General features: G+C 42.3%; 1 protein-coding gene across 1 annotated transcript in view; it reads right to left on the minus strand.

Moving 5' to 3' along the window:
- Window positions 1-2,488: 2,488 nt before the first annotated feature.
- LOC138440990 (putative adhesion G protein-coupled receptor E4P) overlaps window positions 2,489-20,832 on the minus strand; it is a 40,970-nt gene continuing 22,626 nt past the window's right edge. Inside the window, exons 9-17 of the mRNA XM_069591305.1 lie at window positions 19,269-19,453; window positions 18,539-18,706; window positions 16,303-16,497; window positions 13,383-13,618; window positions 11,695-11,761; window positions 11,036-11,127; window positions 10,013-10,193; window positions 7,294-7,389; window positions 2,489-3,156 (exon numbers count right to left, since the gene is read on the minus strand). Of these exons, the coding sequence (XP_069447406.1) occupies window positions 3,046-3,156; window positions 7,294-7,389; window positions 10,013-10,193; window positions 11,036-11,127; window positions 11,695-11,761; window positions 13,383-13,618; window positions 16,303-16,497; window positions 18,539-18,706; window positions 19,269-19,453 (1,331 nt within the window). The 3' untranslated portion in view covers window positions 2,489-3,045. The remainder of the gene's footprint in view (window positions 3,157-7,293; window positions 7,390-10,012; window positions 10,194-11,035; window positions 11,128-11,694; window positions 11,762-13,382; window positions 13,619-16,302; window positions 16,498-18,538; window positions 18,707-19,268; window positions 19,454-20,832) is intronic.

Genomic DNA, 20,832 nt, shown 5'->3' on the forward strand with positions numbered 1-20,832 from the left:
TTACAATGTTGTGTTAGCTTCTGCTGCTGCTGCTTCTGCTAAGTTACTTCAGTCATGTCCGACTCCATGCGACCCCACAGATGGCAGCCCACCAGGCTCCCCAGCTTCTACTGTACGGTAAAGTGAATCAGTTATAGGTATACATATATTTGCTCTTTTTAAAGATTCTTTTCCCATGTAGGCTATTACAGAGTACTGAATAGAGTTCCCTGAGCTATACAGTAGGTCCTTATTAGTTAAGGACATACTACTGTCATTTTACTAAATATTACCTGGCAATTTTTTTGAAGCTCCACTGTTCCCTTTTTCCTCTCTGCCTACCTTTATTAATTGATGATTTTCCAAGGTGGTATACAATGATTCCCAGAGAAGGCAATGGCAACTCACTCTAGTACTTTTGCCTGGCAAATCTCATGGACGGAGGAGCCTGGTAGGCTGCAGTCCATGGGGTCGCTAGGAGTTGGACATGACTGAGCGACTTCACTATCACTTTTCACTTTTATGCACTGGAGAAGGAAATGGCAACCCACTCCAGTGTTCTTGCCTGGAGAATCCCAGGAACAGGGCAGCCTGGTGGGCTGCCATCTATGGGGTCGCACAGAGTCGGACACAACTGAAGCGAGTTAGCATACAATGATTCCATTTTTTTGTGGGTGTGAATCTACTATATGTTTTTGCTTTTGTGGTTACCCCAAAGCTTCCATAAAACATCTTACAGCTAAAATCATCCATTTAAAGTTGATAGCAACTTAACCCAAGGGCTTCCCTGATACTCAGTCGGTAAAGAATCTGCCTGCAATGCAGAAGATCCTGGTTTGATTCTTGGGTCGGGAAGATCCACTGGAGAAGGGATAGGCTACCCACTCCAGTATTCTTGGGCTTCTCTTGTGGCACAGCTGGTAAAGAATCCACCTGCAATGTGGGAAGACCTAGGTTCAATCCCTGGGTTGGGAAGATTCCCTGGAGAAGGGAAAGGCTGCTGATTCCAGTATTCTGGCCTGGAGAATTCCATGGACTATATAGTCCATGGGGTCACAAAGGGTAGGACATGACTGAGTGACTTTCATTTTCACTAACCCCAATCACACATAAAAGCTCCACTCTTCTTCTCTCCTTTTTTGTCTTTGATATCACAATTACAGTCTCTTTTTATATTTTGTATTTGTTAACAAATTAAGGTAGCTACAGTTATTTTTGAGAAGGCAATGGCACCCCACTCCAGTACTCTTGCCTGGAAAATCCCATGGACGGAGGAGCGTGGTGGGTTGTAGTCCATGGGGTCGCTAAAAGTCGGACATGACTGAGCAACTTCACTTTCACTTTTCACTTTCATGCATTGGAGAAGGAACTGGCAACCCACTCCAGTGTTCTTGCCTGGAGAATCCCAGGAATGGAGGAGCCTGATGGGCTGCAGTCTCTAGGGTCTCACAGAGTCTGACATGACTGAAGCGACTTAGCAGCAGCAGCAGCACAGTTATTTTGAACATCTCATGCTTTAACCTTTACACCAGACTAAGTTGTTAACACACCACCATATTATAGTACTGTGTATGCTGTATGCTCAGTCTAGTCTGACTCTGTGACCCATGGACTGTAGCCCACCAGGTTCCTCCATCCATGGGACTTCCCAGGCAAGAATACTGGAGTGCATTGCCATTTCCTTCTCCAAGGAATCTTCCCAACCCAGGGATTGAACCTGAGTTTCTTACTTCTTGCATTGGCAGGTGGATTCTTTACCACTAGTTCCCCCTGGGAAGCCTATAATAATTACAGTATTGGGTTATTCTGAATTTGACTATGTGCTTAACTTTACAGTATGTCCTACACTTTCTTCTTTAATGAATCATAATTGTACTGTCATTACAATTTAAAATTGTTTTGGAAACATTGTCTGGTCACAAAGTTATCCATGCACTTAATAATTCTAATGCTGAAACACACACCTAAAACCCAACATGTTTGGAAACAAATTTAGAAATAGTAGAACAAAATAAATCAAACCAAATTACTGATGTGATATGCCACACTGTTTTAGTTTGGGAGCATTTATACCAGGACATGGAGATTGTAGGGTAAAGGAGTTATAGAAGGTGAGGCTCAGAAAAAGAATGAGACCGGCACTTTACAGGAACAGATCACCTTTGATGAGGTGAGAAGGGGCAGCAGTCAGATTAGTGAGCTGTTGCACTTATCCAAGAAAAGAGTAAGTATGTATAAGCATGTATGTGGAAATCTACTGTCTTAAAGGGGCCTGTCTTCTCCAAGGTTGTTCAGAGTAGTTATCTCTTAAACAGCTGGGGCGAGGAATTTTGGAGATTGGCCAGAGGCTGGACCAGCTGGGAGCTGGGCGTAATCAACCTTAATGTCCATTTTTTCTTGGGATGAGAGAGTTCTTTGTTTTGCATAGAATAGTGGGGAGGACCTGGAGGGGAATTTTAACTCCAGGCTATTTTGAGCCCTGTAACTTTCCTTCAGAGATGAAACTAAGTAAACAAAATTATATTTAATCAGAGAATAGGGTAAGTTCAAAAAAGTCTTTGGGCGAAGAAAACGGAAAAGTGCTGGTGTTCTGACTGCAAAATTCTTCCCGAAGACAATTCACCCCTAAGTGGGACTGGTGGTGGTGTCCCATTTTTGCACTGCCAAGCATGCAACTCTCTTTTCATACTAATTCACATGATAATTATTGAATTATGCAGGTGTCCCGAGATGCAAAATCTTGGGGAGCATAAAATGCAACAGAGAAGCCAGAGGAGAATCTGTAAGCTGGATCCAGATGTTAGTCAGTCATAGGCAAGTTGGTAATGTCTAGCAGGAAAATCCACATATTCTCTCATCATTAAAAAGGATTTCTTAACCACTTGATTGCACCTGACACACAATACTGGATTCTGGATCTAAGAATTCTCCCAGGTGTCCCTTTCTTTCTATGGAGAGAGAAACCAAGATGAGGAAATCAGTCCGGACTCATTTTCACAGGAAAGGTCAACAGTGGCATTGGTCTCATCCATACATGACCACGAGGGGGCGCAGTCCACACGCAGCTCAGTTGTCTGTTCTGAACCAAGAAATACCAACAACGTGAGGCCCAGGCGGTGGCTGGATAGACGCAGAGTCTCTTTTGCAAAAGAATTCCGATGACTTCTCCAGTTTCTCCTATTTGGGGGAAACAATGTGAAGAAAAAGCTGAAGGGAAATGAACACCTCAGAAATTAACTAAAACTTCTAAGCGTGCTTGGAACTGATAAGCTAGAACTGCCCCACGGTTCAAAGCTCAGTAAATCCAAAGCTGCTGGTGTTGCTGCTGCTGCTGCTGCTAAGTCCCTTCAGTCGTGTCCGACTCTGTGCGACCCCATAGAGGGCAACCCACCAGGCTCCCCCGTCCCTGGGATTCTCCAAGCAAGAACACTGGAGTGGGTTGCCATTTCCTTCTCCAATGCATGAAAGTGAAAAGTGAAAGTGAGTCCCTCAGTCGTGTCCGACTCTTAGCGACCCCAAGGACTGCAGTCTACCAGGCTCCTCCGTCCATGGGATTTTCCAGTCAAGAGTACTGGAATGAGGTGCCATTAATGTTGCCTGATGTATCAGTAAACAAAGGATGGTACAGCCACCCACAAAGGTGCACCCTGAGGGGACTCAGGATGAGAAAGAATGGGATACGGAGGTAAATAGCTAAGATGCTTATCAAAGGAATTATTTCAAAGAGCCTAGGCTCTTGTGGGTTTCCCAGGTGGTACTAGTGGGAAAGAACCCATCTGCAAAGCAGGAGACTTAAGAGACTTGAGTTCCATCCCTGGGTTGGGAAGATCCTCTATTCCTGGGTCGGGAAGATCCTCTATTCCTGGGTCGGGAAGATCCAGGAGGTCATGGCAACCTACTCCAGTATTCTTGCCTGGAGGGCTACAGTCCATGGGGTCGCATAGAGTGGGAAATGACTGAAGGGACTTAAGAGCACACACGCAGACTTGCATTTTCCTGTACATAGGAAAGCACTAAATTCCTTAACTTAAGATGTCCCTTAAGTTAATTTCCCTTAATTAACAGTAATCTTTTGCTGTTCTGACTACCTGATCTTTGTTGTAAACTCTTATATAACCTGACTCCTCCCTTGCCTCTTTGGAGCAGTCCCTCAGAGCTCTTCTTAAAGTCCTCAGAAAGTCTGACAAATAAAACATAATTCCCAACTTTTAGATTGTGTGTGTGTGTTTTTTTTTTTACTCAACACCCCATAACACCATCTACGATGGGGTTTAAAAAATTAATTTCTTCACAAACATTAAGTGTTTGGGGCTCAGAGGTAAAGAATCTGCCTGCAATGCAGGAAACTTGGGTTTAGCCCCTTGGTCAGAAAGTTCCACTGGAGAAGAGAATGGCAACCACTCAGGTATTCTTGCATGAAGAATTCCATGGACAAAGGAGCTTGGTGGACTACAGTCCATGGGGTCACAAGTAGTCAGACATGACTGAACAACTAACACACACTGTGTGCCAGGTAGAATTTGAAGCACTTAACCTACAAGATATCATTTAATTCTCATGATGAGACAGATATTATTATCATTCCCATTTTACAGATGAAGAAACTGAGGTTCAGAGATATCAAGTGGCTTGTGCAAGGTCACACAGCCTGGAGATGGTAGAATCTGGGATCTGAATCCAGACACTTGGGCTCTATGTAAACCCAATAGTGATGGATCACTTAAACGCTACAGAGGATTAATGGAGGTTGCAAGCTTGGTTAGGTTGATTACTTACTAATTTATTTATTGTCGGCTCCACCACACAGCATGCAGGATCTTAGTTCCGGACCAGGTATCTAATCCATGCCCCCTGCAGTGGAAGTGCAGAGTCCTAACCACTGGACAACCAGGAAAGTCTCTGATTATGTGCTTTTTAGAATGTAACAAAGATAGGGATTATGAGACTATCCTAGGGGTCCAGTGGTTAAGACTTTGCCTTTCAATGCAGAGGGTGTGGGTTCGATCCTTGGCTGGGGAGCTAAGACCCCATATACTTCGGGGCCAAAAAACCAAAACATAAAACAAACAATATTGTAACACATTCAGGAAAGACTTTAAAAATGTTGTTGTTGTTGTTTAGTCGCTAAATTGCATCTGACTCTTTGAGACTCCATGGATTGTAGCACGTCAGCCTCCTCTATCCATGGGATTTCCCGGGCAAGAATGTGGACTTTAAAAATAATCCACGTTAAAAAAAATAAGGGATTATGATGATTATTCTGGACTCATATATAGTTAGTTGAAATGTCACCTCCTCAGTTCTTCCCTAACCATTCATTCCGTAATAGTCTTTCCCTCACTACTTATCACTATATTCTAATTCCCTGCATACTTTGTCTCATTGCATGATATTTGTCTTGCCCCTAAAGGTATTTTGGTCAATCTCTACTCTCTATAGATTTCATTGTTTTGGTAACTATTGTTTTCCTTCTGCCTAGGGCAATGCCTGGCCAGTGGAAATTGCTCGCTGGATATGAGAGTCTTAATTTCTTGTTTTGTTGCTGTTGTTCAGTTGCTAAATTGTATCTGACTCTTTGCGATCCCATGGATTGCAGCATGCCAGGCTCCCCTGTCCTTCACTATCTCCCAGAGTTTGCTCAAACTCGTATCCATTGAGTCGGTGATACCATTTAACCATCTCGTCTGCTGCTGCTCCCTTCTCCTCCTGCCTTCAGTCTTTCCCGGCATTAGGGTCTTAGCATTAGGGAATCTTAATTCCTTCATCACAGACTGACTCCATGCCCTCAGCAATGAAAGCAGAGAGCCCTAATCACTGGACCACCAGAGGATTCCCCCAGAGGTCATTTTTTAAAAATCAGATATATTCATCAAGTTTTTGCTTCCCTAGTGGCTCAGACAGTAAAGAATCTGCCTGCAATGAGGGAGACCCAGGTTGATCCCTGGGTCTGGAAGATTCCCTGGAGAAGGAAATGGTAACCCACTCCAGTATTCTTGCCTGGAGAATTCCAGGGACAGAGGATCTTGCTGGGCTACAGTCCATGGGGTCACAAATAGTTGGACAGGACTGAGGACTCAAGTGCCAGAGTCTTAGGGAGGTTCACTGTGCTGTGTGCTAAGTCACTTCAGTTGTATTCAACTTTGTGTGACTCTGTGAAGTGTACCCACCAGGCTCCTCCAGCCATGGGGTTCTCTAGGCAAGAATACTGGAGTGGGTTGCCACCTCCTCCTACAGGAGAGCTTCCCGACCCAAGGATCAAACCTGCATCTCTTACGTCTTCTGTATTGGCAGGCAGGTTCTTAACCACTAGTGCCACTTGGGAAGGGAGGTTCATTACAGCCACATTATTTAAAAATAAACTCTTCCACAGAGCTTTCCTAGCTGCAGTGTAGGAGATGCATGTTTAATCACTGTATTGGGAAGATCCCCTGGATCTTAGAGGGGGATCGGCAACCCACTCCAGTATTCTTGCCTGAAAAATTCCACAGATGGAGGAGCCTGGCAGGCTATAGTCCACTGGGTCACAAAGAATTGGACACAACTGAGCCACTAAAGAACAACAAGACTCTTTCAGCCTGGTGCATTCCTGATTGCTTTCTAAATTTTTCTCCTTTTTATTTTCTTTTTAAACTTTTAATATAATTTTTAAAGGTTAATTTCCATTTGAAGTTATTACAAAATATTGGCTGTATTCCCTGTGTTGTACAATAGATCTCTGAGCCCATCTTATACCCAATTGTTAATATCTCCCATGTCCCCACTCCTATACAGGGCCTCTCTTCAAGTCCAACCATGAGTCTGTCCTCTATATCTGTGAGTCCTTTGCTCTATATTTTTTCTATAGCATATATCATTTTGTAGCATGCTGTATAATCGACTTTTGGTATTTACTGTCTGTCTATTCCCTATTGAAATATCAAGTCTGTGAAGGTGAAGATTTCCCCCCAATATCTAAAACAGTGACTGCACAAACTAGGAACTCAGTTAATTTTTGTTAAAAGAATGTTGTTGGATACATGTAATATTTCTGTTAAATATCATTGGGTATTTGTTAATGGACTGAAGAGGAAGAAAGAAAGGAAAGAAGGAAGAAAGATAGGAAAAGGGAAGAAAGGAAAAAAGAGGGAGAGGAAGAAAAAGGGGAAAAAAAGAGATTTTCTGGGTTTGGTCTCAAAATCCAGAAACTTCCACAGCTTAATGCGGGAATCTAATGTAATCTCTCTTTTTTTTCAGATCAAACAACCAGGAAGTTCTTAGTAGCAGGAGAAACTGAGTTCAGACAAGTACATGGCATTGCAGAAGAGCCCATCTTACCATTTTGGTCTGAGTAGCAGAGCGAAATACCTCAGAGCTTTCAGTTTCAACCCCTTTCCGCACCCCACTAAACCATTTCTTGAATTCCATCTGCACCTAAGGAATATAGAGGCTTGTGTTACATCCAAAGCTTGGTTTGGGAGAAAAGACCCTAAAACAGGAAATTCTAGGTATAGAGACATATTCTCCGCCACCCTTATACTGATTCTTGGTCTAATATTGCCGTGTTCATGCTGATACATTTAGTTTAGATTGGATTTGCTTGGTTGTTAAAGAGGCATTCACTAAATGAAAGCCACCATAAGGGTTCTATATAGGATAATGATAATGATGATGTTGATGGTGGTGAGGGTGATGGTGAAAATGCTGATGATGTTGGTATGATGGTGACCATATGGAGGTGGTGGTGATCTGATAGTAATAATGATGGAAAGGATTATGGTTGTGGTGGTGATTGACAAAGAAGGTAATGGTGATGTGATGATTACCATGATGAAGGCCATTATTTATTGAACACTAGCAACATTTAATGTACTTTATAGGCAATGTATCAGTTAATACGTTAACCAATGCAATGTAACATTCAGAAGAAACAAGAGAAGAAAGATACTTCTCTTTCCCCCAATTAAATGTGAAGAGATTGAGACTCTTGGAAGTAAATTGACTTGCCTAAGATCACATAGCCAGCATGCAAAACCTTGTCACTTTTACTCAGAGCTCTGACGCTAGACCACCCACTGTGACTCCATGAATTGCTTTCCTTTAACCACATTATCATATTTTTTAAAAGACATCTAAATTCTTAATACTGAACATTAACTCGCATTAAGGTATATTTTACTTCTTCTGTGTGTGAGGAGCACCGAGCATTAGGGCACTAAAAGGTGAAAGAGAAATTTGTAAAGTGTTAAGATGGTCTTTTCACCACCAGCATCTTAACTGTTGGTAGTTCTACTCAACAGCAAAGGGGGAAAAGCCAGGAAAGTTGTTTTCACTCTTTACCCCAAAAAGAGTGAAATTATAATGACCCTCACTGAGAACATGTGTGCCACAAACTGCTAAGACGTTTGTTTTATGTTATCTCATTCAATTCTCAATCCGGCGAGGCAGGTATTGCCATATTTGCAGATGAGAAAAACCAAGGCTCGGAGAGAGTAAGCAACCCTTCCAGAGTCACATAGCAACCCAATTAGTGGAAATACCAGGATTAGAGCTGGTCTTTCTGGGTTTGTGGTAATATAAAATTATGCCAATAAGCCAGCACTTTTCCATGCAGTGCACCTGACTAGGAGGATTATTCATCCTCTCTCTGACAAATTCAGGTACAGCCATGGGGTCTGCTTTGGCCAATGAAAGGAGTTGAACTGTGCTTTGCCATAATCTCCTTTCCCTTTGCCATGAACACACCAATGATCTACTAATAAATAAGGGCTGCCCCTTCAGCCTCCATCACAGAGTGAAGACGATACATATCAAACCGCAGCTATGTAGCATGAGCAAGATATAAGCAAGATTGTAAGCCACTGAAATCAGAGGGGGATGAGCTAACTGTTACTACAGCAGAATCTCCCCTATCCAGACTGATATGTGTTCTGCTATGAATTAAAGTGTGTCCCCTGGAAATTCATATATGAAAGGCCTAACTTTCCCAATGTAATTGTATCTGGAGGTATGACCTTGATGGAAGTGATTAAGGTTAAATGCGGTCATAAGCTCCCAGGTGGTGCTAGCAGTATAGAACCTGCCTGCCAATGCAGGAGACACAAGAGACACAGGTTCAATCCCTGGGTCAGGAAGATCCCCTGGGGGCGGGGCATGGCAACCCACTCCAATATTTTTGCCTGGAGAATCCCATGGACAGAGAAGCCTGGTGGGCTACAGTCCATGAGGTTGCGGAGAGTCGGATACGACTGAACCAACTTAGCATGCATGAGGTCATAAGCACTGAGTCCCTGCTTGATAGGATTAACAACATCCTTATAAGAGAACTGTAAACTCTCATTCTCACTCCCATGTGAAGACACTTTCAGAAAATGACCATCTACCAAGAAGAGTCCTCTTCAGAACCCAAACACACTGGCATCCTGATATTAGGCATCTGGTCTCCTGAGTTGTGAGAAGATAAATTTCTATTGACCAGATCACACTGTCTATGGTATTTTTTATGGCAGTCACCAGCAGACAAATGCATGCAACTTTCTTATACTTCTAAAATTATTCCAAAATAAAAAGTTTACTTAAAAAGAAGTTATTAATAACTAGACTAACAGTCTTTTTTTTCCATATGGCATGTCCAGATTGGAATGATGAATGGATGAGACTCAGAGCATATGGTTTACCCAAGAAGCACCTAAACCCTCTTCCTAGAATCAAGGCAACTCTAAAATAATAAATATACAAGGTCAGAGCAAAGATCCCCTGGAGAAGGGAACGGCTACCCACTCCAGGGCTTCCCTGGTGGCTCAGATCGTAAAGAATCCGCCTGCAATGTGGGAGACCTGAGTTTGATTCCTGGATTGGGATGATCCCCTGGAGAAGGGAATGGCTACCCGCTCCAGTATTCTGGCCTGGAGAATCCCATAGACTACCGTCCATGGGGTTGCAAAGAGTCAGTCACGACTAAGTGACTTTCATAAGGCCAGAGAAGGGCAAAGATATGAACAACAATTCAACAAGACTTTCAGATTAAGCTGGTGAGACACAAAATGATTTGCCTTACCTGGTGATTAAGAAGACAGTGTACCACAAAAAGCAAAGTCCCCTGCAGTACATTGATGATGGTGAACATGTAGGCAATGATCGATCCAATGGTCTCCCCAACTTCTTCAACCAAGAAAAAACCAAGACCCCAAGAACATCCCAGGATAAACAGCTGAGAGATGGCTTTAAATGTCATGACTCTGAAAAAGGAAAAAACAGTAATACCTCTCATTTATCACTACATGGTGTGCAGGGCACTAAAGGCTTTAAGCAGGTTCTTTACCGCTAGTACCACCTCGGAAGCCCGCTCATGTATTACCTTAGTTAAACCTCATGAATAGCTCATGTGGTGAAGTGTCTTCCTTGAAGTCATGCAACTTGAAGAAGGCAGAACCCAATTCATTTTTTCTTTTGAAATTAAATGTAGTTTCTAAAATTTATTTTTAATTGGAGGATAATTGCTTTACAATATTGTATTGGTTTCTGCCATACATCAATGTGAATCAGCCATAGGTATGCCCCCCCCCTTCAACTTTCCTCAGACCTCCCACCTCATCCTACCCCTCTAGGTTGTCACAGGGTACCAAATTTGAGCTCCTTCCATCATATAGCAAATCCCCACTGGCTATCTATTTTACATACGGTAATGTATCTGTTTCAATGCTACTTTCTCTATTCGTCCCACTCTCTCCTTCCTCTGCTGAGTCCACAAGTCTGTTCTCTGTGTCTGCATCTCCATGAACCTAGACCCTTTTATACAGAGTGAAGTAAGTCAGAAAGAGAAAAACAAATATCTCGTATTAATGCATACATGCAATCTAAGAAGATGGTACTGATGAACCTTTCTGCACAGCAGCAATGGAAAACCTAATGTTTATGACCTCTGAGAATAATGCTTTTTTCTCACTCTTGAAAATTATTCCTCTGCAAAGTCTTTTACCTGGAAGTTTTATACCCTGTTTTTGTATGGGTGGTCCCAGAAAATGTGGTCTTATAGGAAAAAAAATCTATGGGTACCACTATTTCTGGTGTGCATTCTTACCTGGTGTTCTGAATGGTGGAAACTTCTTTATTAAGGGAGGAAAGTTTGCTTCTCAAAATCCACAGAACTTGGAAGTAGAACACCAAGTTTATCTGTTGAAACAGAATGGAGAATTGACTTGGAACTGTCTTTTGAAGCTATGTCATGCAACCCAACTTGAGGTAGACCTAAGAATCTGTTCCCCAAAGATATAGACTTTATAAGGGTGGTGATGTGCACATAGGCTCTGGTCTTTTATACAACACAGACTATAGAACACATAACATCTGATGGTTGATTAGCATGACTATATAATATATCATTCAAGCCAGGACACTTTAAACATGAAAGAATGCTATTCACATCTATACCAGGATGACGGACGTAATCAGGAATTTCTTGGCAAACAGAAAAATGTTCTATGCAGAGTGAATATTTTCTAAAGGTGTGTCAAATGAACAAATAATGGATTTTTAAAAGACTTCCCAGCAGAGGGTTATGTTATATCAGAGGAACCAGGGAGCTGGGGGAAGCTGAGGAAAGACATCTGAAGACAATATTTCCAGCAAGAAGTGTTGATCACATTAGGCTATATTTCCTCATCACATCTCATTTCCACTTTAACAGGTAAGAAACACACTCTGTGTTTGTCCAGTAAATATCACTGGTCAGTCACCTACCAAGATAATGAGTGCTACTGGCCCCATGAAGCTCCAGATGAACCCTTTATCAAGTTTGAGCCAGCAGCTGTTGAGAGAAAGATAAGCATTAGCTGCTGATTTCTTAGGAGAAAGCAAAGGACTTGAATTCGGGCTGCTGTAGCAATATCTGAGCAGTGTCCATACCTGTTTGGTTCAGATCTGAATCTTAGGTGGAATTAAACATGGGTCCTCATCTCTTGCAAACTGCATGCTTTGAACCTCAGTTTCCCAAGTGTAAAGTGGGGCCAACTGAAGTGTTGAAAAGATTAAGTAATTACTGTGACTATATACCAAGTCTTGAAGTCAGATAGTATTATCAGTCCTCTGACTTTGCTTTTCTCCTTCAATATTGTGTTAGCTATTCTGGGTCATTTGCCACTCCCTATAAACATCAGATTATATTGACAGATTATATTATATTGACTGGATTGTCAATATCCACAAAATAATTATTAGTTGGGAATACATTCAATCTATAGATCAAGTTGGAAAAAACTGACTTCTTGACAATATTGGGTCTTTCTGTCCATGAACATGGACTATCACTTAATTTATCTGAATTTTCTTTGATTTCTTTTATCAAGGTTTTCATCATATAGATCTCATAGTAAAGATTAAATGAGATAATGTGCATACATTTTAAAATTTTAATTTCCTGACAGAATTAAAGATCAATGAATGTAGCTAATAATGTGTTCTAATACCATGTGAAAGTGAAAATTGAAAGTCTTATATGCATCTTTGCAACCCCATGGACTATAGAGTCCATGGAATTCTTCAGGCCAGAATACTGGCATGGGTAGCCATTCCCTTGTCCAGAAAATCTTCCTGACCCAGGAATCGAACCAGGGTCTCCTGCATTGCAGGTAGATTCTTTGCAAGCTGAGCTACCAGGGAATTCCAATAAATGTATTCTAATAATGTGCTGTGCTTAGTTGCTCAGTCATGACTGACTCTTTGCAACCCCATGGACTGTAGCCCACCAGACTCCTCTGTCCATGAAATTCTCCAAGTAAGAATACTTCAGTGGGTTGCCATGCCCTCCTCCAGGGGATCTTCCCAACCCAGGGACTGAACCCAGGTCTCCCACATTTAAGGTAGATTCTAACAATAATTATTGCTAAAATAAGAGAGTAAAAGTAGTAATTTTCAGCTACAAAAACTATCAACACGAATAATCAAGCATATTTCATGTACCTAGCACTCTAATGCCCAATACTTTGTATTCTGTCATAGCTTATATTTGCAAAGATAGTATAATTTATCAATATAATTTATTCTGAAAGAGGACATGGCAATATGAAACTGGTAAAAGTAAGCAATTACCAATACTTAGTAGGCAGAAAATCTCCCATACTTGATTCTATTCCAAGGGTTACAACTATGGCCCACAGGCCAAATCTGGTCCACTCTTTGTTTTTGTAAATAAAGTTTTATTTAAACACAATTACATCCATTAATTTACAAATTGTCTACAACACTACAGGGGCAATGTTGAGTAATTTCCAAAAAGACCATATGGCTTGCAAAACAATAACAGTTACCATCTGTTGTTTCTCTCTTTTTTTTTAAAAGGAAAGTTTGCTAGCCCCTCTCTACCCCACTGTTTCAGATTTTGTATTGGTAATGGACACCACTTCCACCATGAATGCACTCATCATGCTTACTGAGTATACGTTCCATAATTCTTGTGTCCTACTGTTGCCGATACAGCCACAATCAGAGCTGGGACCCCATAGCCTACAGGGTACATGAACCTCTTCTTGAATCTGCCTGCAGTGGTGTAATTGGCCACCTTGAGGTTCCTGACAGTGAGGAAGAGGTGCAGCCCTTCGAGGAACATCCAGGTGAAGGCGGCCAAGTAGAGGTAATGCAGTACACCGGCGATGACCTTGCACAGCACCTGGAAGGGAGAGTAGAGTTAGGAACATGGAGCTGATGTGGTCTGTACCTGATTATATCCTTGTCTGTGTGCATGCCAAGTTGCTTCAGTCGTGTCCAACTCTTTGCGACCCCATGAACTGTAGCCCACCAGGCTCCTCTGTCCATGGGATTCTCTGGGCAAGAATACTGGAGTGGGTTGCCATGCCCTCCTCCAGGGGGTCTTCCTCACCCAGGGATCGAACCTGCATCTCTTATGTCTCTTGCATTGGCAGGCAGGTTCTTTACCACTAGCACCACCTGGGAAGTCAAATTATATCCTTAACACTTATTATTTCCTGCATGCTAGCCTGGACTTTCAATTCTTACACCTGTGCCATTTTGCTTAGGGGCAACACATCTTCTAGGGAACCTCACCCACCATTGAAATCTGCCTATCTTGTGCATGGGGCAAGCCAGAAGTGCCAAGAAATGAATGTCATGTCATGGGTGAAAAGTGAAAGTGTTAGTCACTCAGTCATGTCCAGCTCTTTGTGACCTCATTGACTGTAGCCTGCAAGGCTCCTCAGTCCATGGAATTCTCCAGGCAAGAATACTGGATTGGTAGCCATGCTCTTCTCCAGGAGATCTTTCCAACCCAAGGGTTGAACCTGAGTCTGCTCTATTGCAGGCAGATTCTTTACAATCTGAGCCACTGTGGGAGCAGCACTCAAATCTATAATAGACAAGAGTTAGCAAATTAATACTCCATCGACCTTGCCCTTCGGGGGGATGGGATGGTTAATTTTATGTTTCAGCTTGACTGGGCTAGGGCATGTCTAGATAACTGATAAGACATTATTTTGGGCATGTCTGTGAGGATGTTTCTGGAAGAGATTAGCATCGGAATCAATAGACTAAGTAACAAAGATGGCCCTCACCAATGAGGATTGGCATCATCCAATTTGTCAAGGTTATGAATAGAACAGAATGTCGGAGAAAGGGAGAACTTGCTCTCTCTGCTTGAACTGGGACATCCATCTTCCCTAGCTCTCAGATATCAAAGGTCATGGTTCCAGTAAATTTTATTTATGAACTGTATGGCAGAAACCAGCAAAGTCACATTCAACAAAATGTGAAGCCTCCATCCACCCTCAGTTTGTCACTAGGACGTGACTTACCAAGCAGAGACTACATTTCCCAGCACTCCTTGCAGTTAGTTTGACCATGTGATTGGATTCTAGCCAATGGGATTCGAGAGGTCCATATAAACCCCTCTCCTAGGACTCCACCACACTCTTTCTCTTTCCACTTGGTCAAAATGGAAAGAATCTCAGGATGACCTTGGAAACTGTGTATGGAAGATGAGAGAGCCTCCCATGGCCTGAGGTTGGAGAAGAGATACCCTTTACACCTGTTCACTCACCCTCTACTGACTCACAGGGGAAAATGAACTACTATTGTGATAAACCACTGCTGTTTTATAGTTTCTTTGTTGCAGTAGCTATTGTAACCCTAACTAACACCATCAGTCTGACACTCAAACATTTTGTTAAATAACCCCTCAGAAATTATGGTCATTGGCACAGCACCGAGTGCTGTTGAGTGTCAGACTGATGGTGTTAGTTAGGGTTACAATAGCTACTGCAACAAAGAAACTATAAAACAGCAGTGGTTTATCACAAGAGTAGTTCATTTTCTCCTGTGGGTCAGTAGAGCTATCCAAGTCTACAAGCAATAAATGCTGGAGAGGGTGTGGAGAAAGGGAACCCTCTTACACTGTTGGTGGGAATGCAAACTAGTACAGCCACTATGGAGAACAGTGTGGAGATTCCTTTAAAAACTGGAAATAGAACTGCCTTATGACCCAGCAATCCCACTGCTGGGCATACACACCGAGGAAACCAGAATTGAAAGAGACACGTGTATGCCAGTGTTCATCGAAGAACTGTTTATAATAGCCAGGACATGGAAGCAACCTTGATGTCCATCAGCAGATGAATGGATAAGAACACTGTGGTACATATACACAAAGGAGTATTACTCAGCCATTAAAAAGAATACATTTGAATCAGTTCTAATGAGGTGGATTAAGCTGGAGCCTATTATACAGAGTGAAGCAAGCCAGAAAGAAAAACACCAATACAGTATACTAATGCATATATATGGAATTTAGAAAGATGGTAATGATAACCCTGTATGCGAGACAGCAAAAAGAGACACAGATGTATAGAACAGTCTTCTGGACTCTGTGGGAGAAGGCAAGGGTGGGATGATTTGGGAGAATGGCATCGAAACATATATAATATCATATGTGAAACAGATCGCCAGTCCAGGTTCGATGCATGATAGAGGGTGCTCAGGGCTGGTGCACTGGGATGACCAGAGGGATGGTACAGGGAGGGAAGTGGGAGGGGGGTTCAGGATGGGGAACACGTGTACACCCATGGCGGATTCATGTCAATGTATGGCAAAACCAATACAATATTGTAAAGTAATTAGCCTCCAATTAAAATAAATAAATTTATATTTTAAAAAAGAAAAATAAAAATTTAAAAAAGAAGTTATGAGTCATGTTCAAAATTACACAGAGAGATGAAATGGGAGCTCTTGCTTTTTACCCTACATAATCATTGGTGTTTATTGTCATTCATCCCATCTTTCCTTCAAACTAAGTGGCTAGATTGGATTAGGACCATGAAATAAATAATATGTTAATTCACCTACCTCAGGTTCCGTTTGATCAATCCCCACGAGGAAGAGGAGGTGGGCCAGGAAGAGGCAGATGGAGAGCTGCAGGTGGAGGGTAGTGCTGGTGTTCTGGATGGATCGACACAGGAGGAAGGTGAGGGCCGCCAGGAGGAGGCAGAGCAGAGAGAGGCTCAGCCCCACATAGGTGATCATGGTCAGCACAGGATCCTCCTAGAAGACACCAAAGAAGGAATCTATTATTCCAGCTCTACTGGTATGTTCCTGATGGAGCATCAGGTGGGCTTTCCAGTTCAGCTCCCAAAGAAATGACTTAATCTCTCTGAGACTTGGTGATTCCCTCTTCAAAATACGGGCAGTTATAGCATTTATCACACAGAGCTAGCCAAGCATTGAAAAATAGAAACAGATGAGCCATGTATTAAAATTTTCTAGTACCCATAGTTTTGAAAATGTCAAAAGGAACAAGTCAAATTGATTTAATAGTACATGTTCAAAATATTGGGCTTCCCTGGTTGTGTTAGTGGTAAAGAACCTGCCTGCCAATTCAGGAGATGTAACAGGCAGGTTCAATCGCTGGGTCAGGAAGATCCCCTGGAGACAGGCATGGCAACCCACTCAAGTATTCTTGCCTGCAGAATCCCATGGTCAGAGGAGCCTGGTGGACTATAGTTCACAGGCTACACTCACAAAGAATCGGATACGACTGAAGCAATTTAGCACTCATGTACACATTTTCAAAATACTATCATTTCAATGTGTTGAATGTCATATAATTAATATAATGATATAACAAAAATATAATCAGTTCAAATTACATTCAGTGTAAAAGTTATTAATGAATTAGTTGGTACACTTTTTCCTCCATATTCAGTCTTTGAAATCCAGTGTGTACTTAACACTTACTGAGAATCTCAATCAAATGCTATATTTTAAAGAGTGAAAGTAAAGCGTGGTCCTACCAAAAAGCAAAGTTGTATTTAGTGGGAAAATATTTTATACTATTTCTTAATTTAAATACATTCAAATGGAATAGAATTTGTTTCTTCAGTCATACTAGTCACATTTTACGTGTTCGATAACCACGTGTGATGATCCTATTGGACAAGACGGCAATCAAATATAATCTCATGAAGGCTGTTTTGTTCTCTGTAATATCCACAATGCCTGGAATGGCATCAGACATATGGTAGTTTACTCAAATTCATGCCCATTGAGTTGGTTAGATAGCATCACTGATTATAAATGGACATAAATTTGAGCAAACTCTGGGAGATAGTGGAGTACAGAGGAATCTGATGTGCTGTAGTCCATAGGGTCTCAAAGAGTCAGACACAACTTAGGGACTCAACAACAACAACAAAGATACTTATATATAAATTTGTTAAATTAACAAAATGAGGTTATGCATTTACATAAGAAATATGGTGTTATCTTCCAGTCAATGCTCAATAAATGAGAGTTTAAAATAAATGGGGAAACAAGTTAGGTAAATTTCTTTAAATCTGAGTTATCTGAGATATGGTTGGGACCTGGGAAGTTTAGAGGGCTATGCTTTTACATGGGTGATGGTCAGTTGTTCTGGTGTGCTTTGGTGATGGGGGTTAGCTCTACTCCTCCAGAGTAACAAGTCTCCATGGATCTTTCCACCATAGGGGCTGACAACTGACTTTTCAATGATTGAGGGCCTTCTCTGCTAGCTTGAGCACACTCTGCACATGCCCAAGACCATGGACACGTCAAGAGGATGAATACACCCTGGATGTTGTTGTTGTTGTTGTTCAGTCACTAAGTCTTGTCTGACTCTTTGCAACCCCATAGACTGCAGCACGCCAAGCTCTTCTGTCCTCTGCTATCTCCTGGAATTAGCTCAAATTCATATCCATTGAGTCGATGATGTAGCTTTCAACAAATGACTGAAGGGAGGTGGTGCATAAATAACCCAGCTTTCTCGCCATTCAGTTAGGATGACTCTGAGGTGTGTCTTCTACCCTGACTCCAAAAATCTCCCAGAGGGAAGTAAGCCCAGTTACTCATAGTGGTAACTGGCATCTGGCTTCTCTGATTGGCTTCTGTCTCTTTCCCATTTCATTTCCCAGTCCCTTACTGATGCTTCCTGGAATTACCTCAAGTAATCTTCTTCTGCTTGACTCCTTATCTCAGAGGTTTTTTTTTTTTTTTTTTTTTCCCTGAGACTCCGAGAGTCTTCCTGGACACAATCAAGTTCACTGTAAGGGACCATAAATCGTTGTACCTTGGGAGCAAGAGCCACGAGGACAGCAAAGCTGGAAAGGTGGGAGCACTTGCATTGGGTGTGAGAATCGTTGCTGCCCGAATGAGAGCAGCCCTCCGTCGACCAGCCGCCCCCATCCTTTGATCCTTTCCAGTAGACACAGAAATATTTTCTCCTCCCACCACCTGGCTGGAAAGAGAAAAGCGTGAAAGTGGATCTTCTGGTTTTTATCATTTCAACTTTATAGGTTAATTGAGGTGCACTGGGTTGGAAACTGGATTGGAAAAATTCTGAAACCCTTGTGGGGAAGTGTTGCATACCCCACTTTCACTGTGGGGTTTGCTCTTCATTTATTCTGCCCTTCTCTGGTTATCTCTGGGACTGACTGTTATGCACTGTTTTCCCCAGGTTGTTTGTCATTGATAAGACCAATGAGAGAAACGGATGAGAGGGAGAAGAGGCAGCTCTGGTATTTCTTCTGTACTGCTTTTCTGCTGCAAATTGCCTCCATCTCCAATGAGCAATCTTCCTGTATACCTGCAGCCTTCACTGGGCAATGCTCATCCTTCCAGTGCTTTTTTCCCCCATTGCCTTTTTATGCTTAAGTGTGATACTAGCTGTCCCACATTTGTCATTTCTGAGTGCCTCAACATTTGTTAGTTCTCTTAACTCTGAGTGATCAGAGTTGAATTCAGTTTCCTGCCTGGACTGATAATTCACCTGTTCAAGGTAAAGCCGAGATTTTGCTCACCTGAGTATGTTGGAAGGTCAGGAACACAGGTTTAGATAGATCAACTTTTTCCTTCACACCAATGGAGCCACTTATCACTTGAGAGTTCAGGTTGACTTCTTTTATCCCTCTTCTATCACTGAAAAAGGATCCATTTATAACACTCCCAAGAGATCGATAAGTGATAAGCGCCACTGCACTCCTATCTGAGAAAATGGAAGAAAAGTCACGTTTTCTAGGGTATCTAGAGGTTGGGGAATTGGTACATTAGTGTTCTGTGTGAGGGTTGTAAGGGTTATATAAAGTCAAAATTGCACTTGGAAGTCTTTTCCATTGCCCAATCAATACATTACATGTGGCTTAGGGATTATTATTCTGTATATGTAATATATAGTCTAATGTATCACACATTATAAGGGATATATGTGCAAAATATTCTATTGATGTGTTGTAAAATATTTATGTATGAACATTAGACATCAAAAGGAAAATCATAAGGCAAGATGTTTGTCTCCAGAAGGTGAAACTCAGGTGTGCGTGTGTGTGTGTGTGTGTGTGCTCATACAAGTGCCTGTGCGCGTTCAGTCACGTCCAACTCTCTGCGACCCCATGGACTGTAACCTGCCAGGCTCCTCTGTCCATGGGATTCTCCAGGCAAGAATACTGGAGTGAGTTACCATTTTCTTCTCCAGGGGATCTTTCCGACCCAGGGATCAAACCCCCATCTCTTACATCTCCTGCACTGGCAGGCAGGTTCTTTACCCACTAGCACCACCTGGAAGCCTGGAACTCATGTGGGATGAAGAAATCAAATGTTTCTGAATAGATGATGACTCCCTCATATGCATTCCTGTACTCTGTCAATGGTGGCCAAGGGATGGAGGCAACCTAGATGTTCATCAACAAAGGAATGGATGGAGAAGATGTGGTGTGTATGTACAGTGGAATACTACTCAACTTTAAAATGAAATGAAGTTGGGACATGGATGGACCTAGAGACTGTCATACAAAGTGAAGTGAGCCAGAAAGAGAAAACAAATATTGTATATTAACACACATATGTGGAATCCAGAAAAAATGGTACAGATGACAGAGACAGAGACAGAGACACAGACCTAGACAACAAATGTATAGACACCAAGCGGGGAAGTGGGGCGCTGGATGAACAGGAGATTGGGATTGACATATATCGCTGTTGTGTGTGTGCTCAGTTGCTCAGTCTTGTCCAACTCTTTGCAGCCCTATGAACTGTAGCCCACCAGGCTCCTCTGTCCATGGAATTTTCCTAGCAAGAACACTGGAGGGGGTTGCCATTTCCTACTCCAGGGTATCTTCCCAACCCAGGGACTGAACCACACCTCTTGCATCTCCTGCACAGGTGGGTGAATTATTAACCACTGCAGCACCTGGGAAGCCCCATACACTATCAACACTCTCTATAAAATGCATAACTAATGGTGCCAGGAGCCAGCACGAGGAGTCCCGCCCGTGGCAAAGGTCATGAGGTCAAGGGGCCCGACAGGCAAAGGCGAGTCGGGCCTTAAGCGAGCCTCGCTGGATCTGCTCGTGCATCTGCCCCAAAACC

This window comes from Ovis canadensis, chromosome 5 (genome assembly GCF_042477335.2).
Source record: "Ovis canadensis isolate MfBH-ARS-UI-01 breed Bighorn chromosome 5, ARS-UI_OviCan_v2, whole genome shotgun sequence".
NCBI lineage: Eukaryota > Metazoa > Chordata > Mammalia > Artiodactyla > Bovidae > Ovis > Ovis canadensis.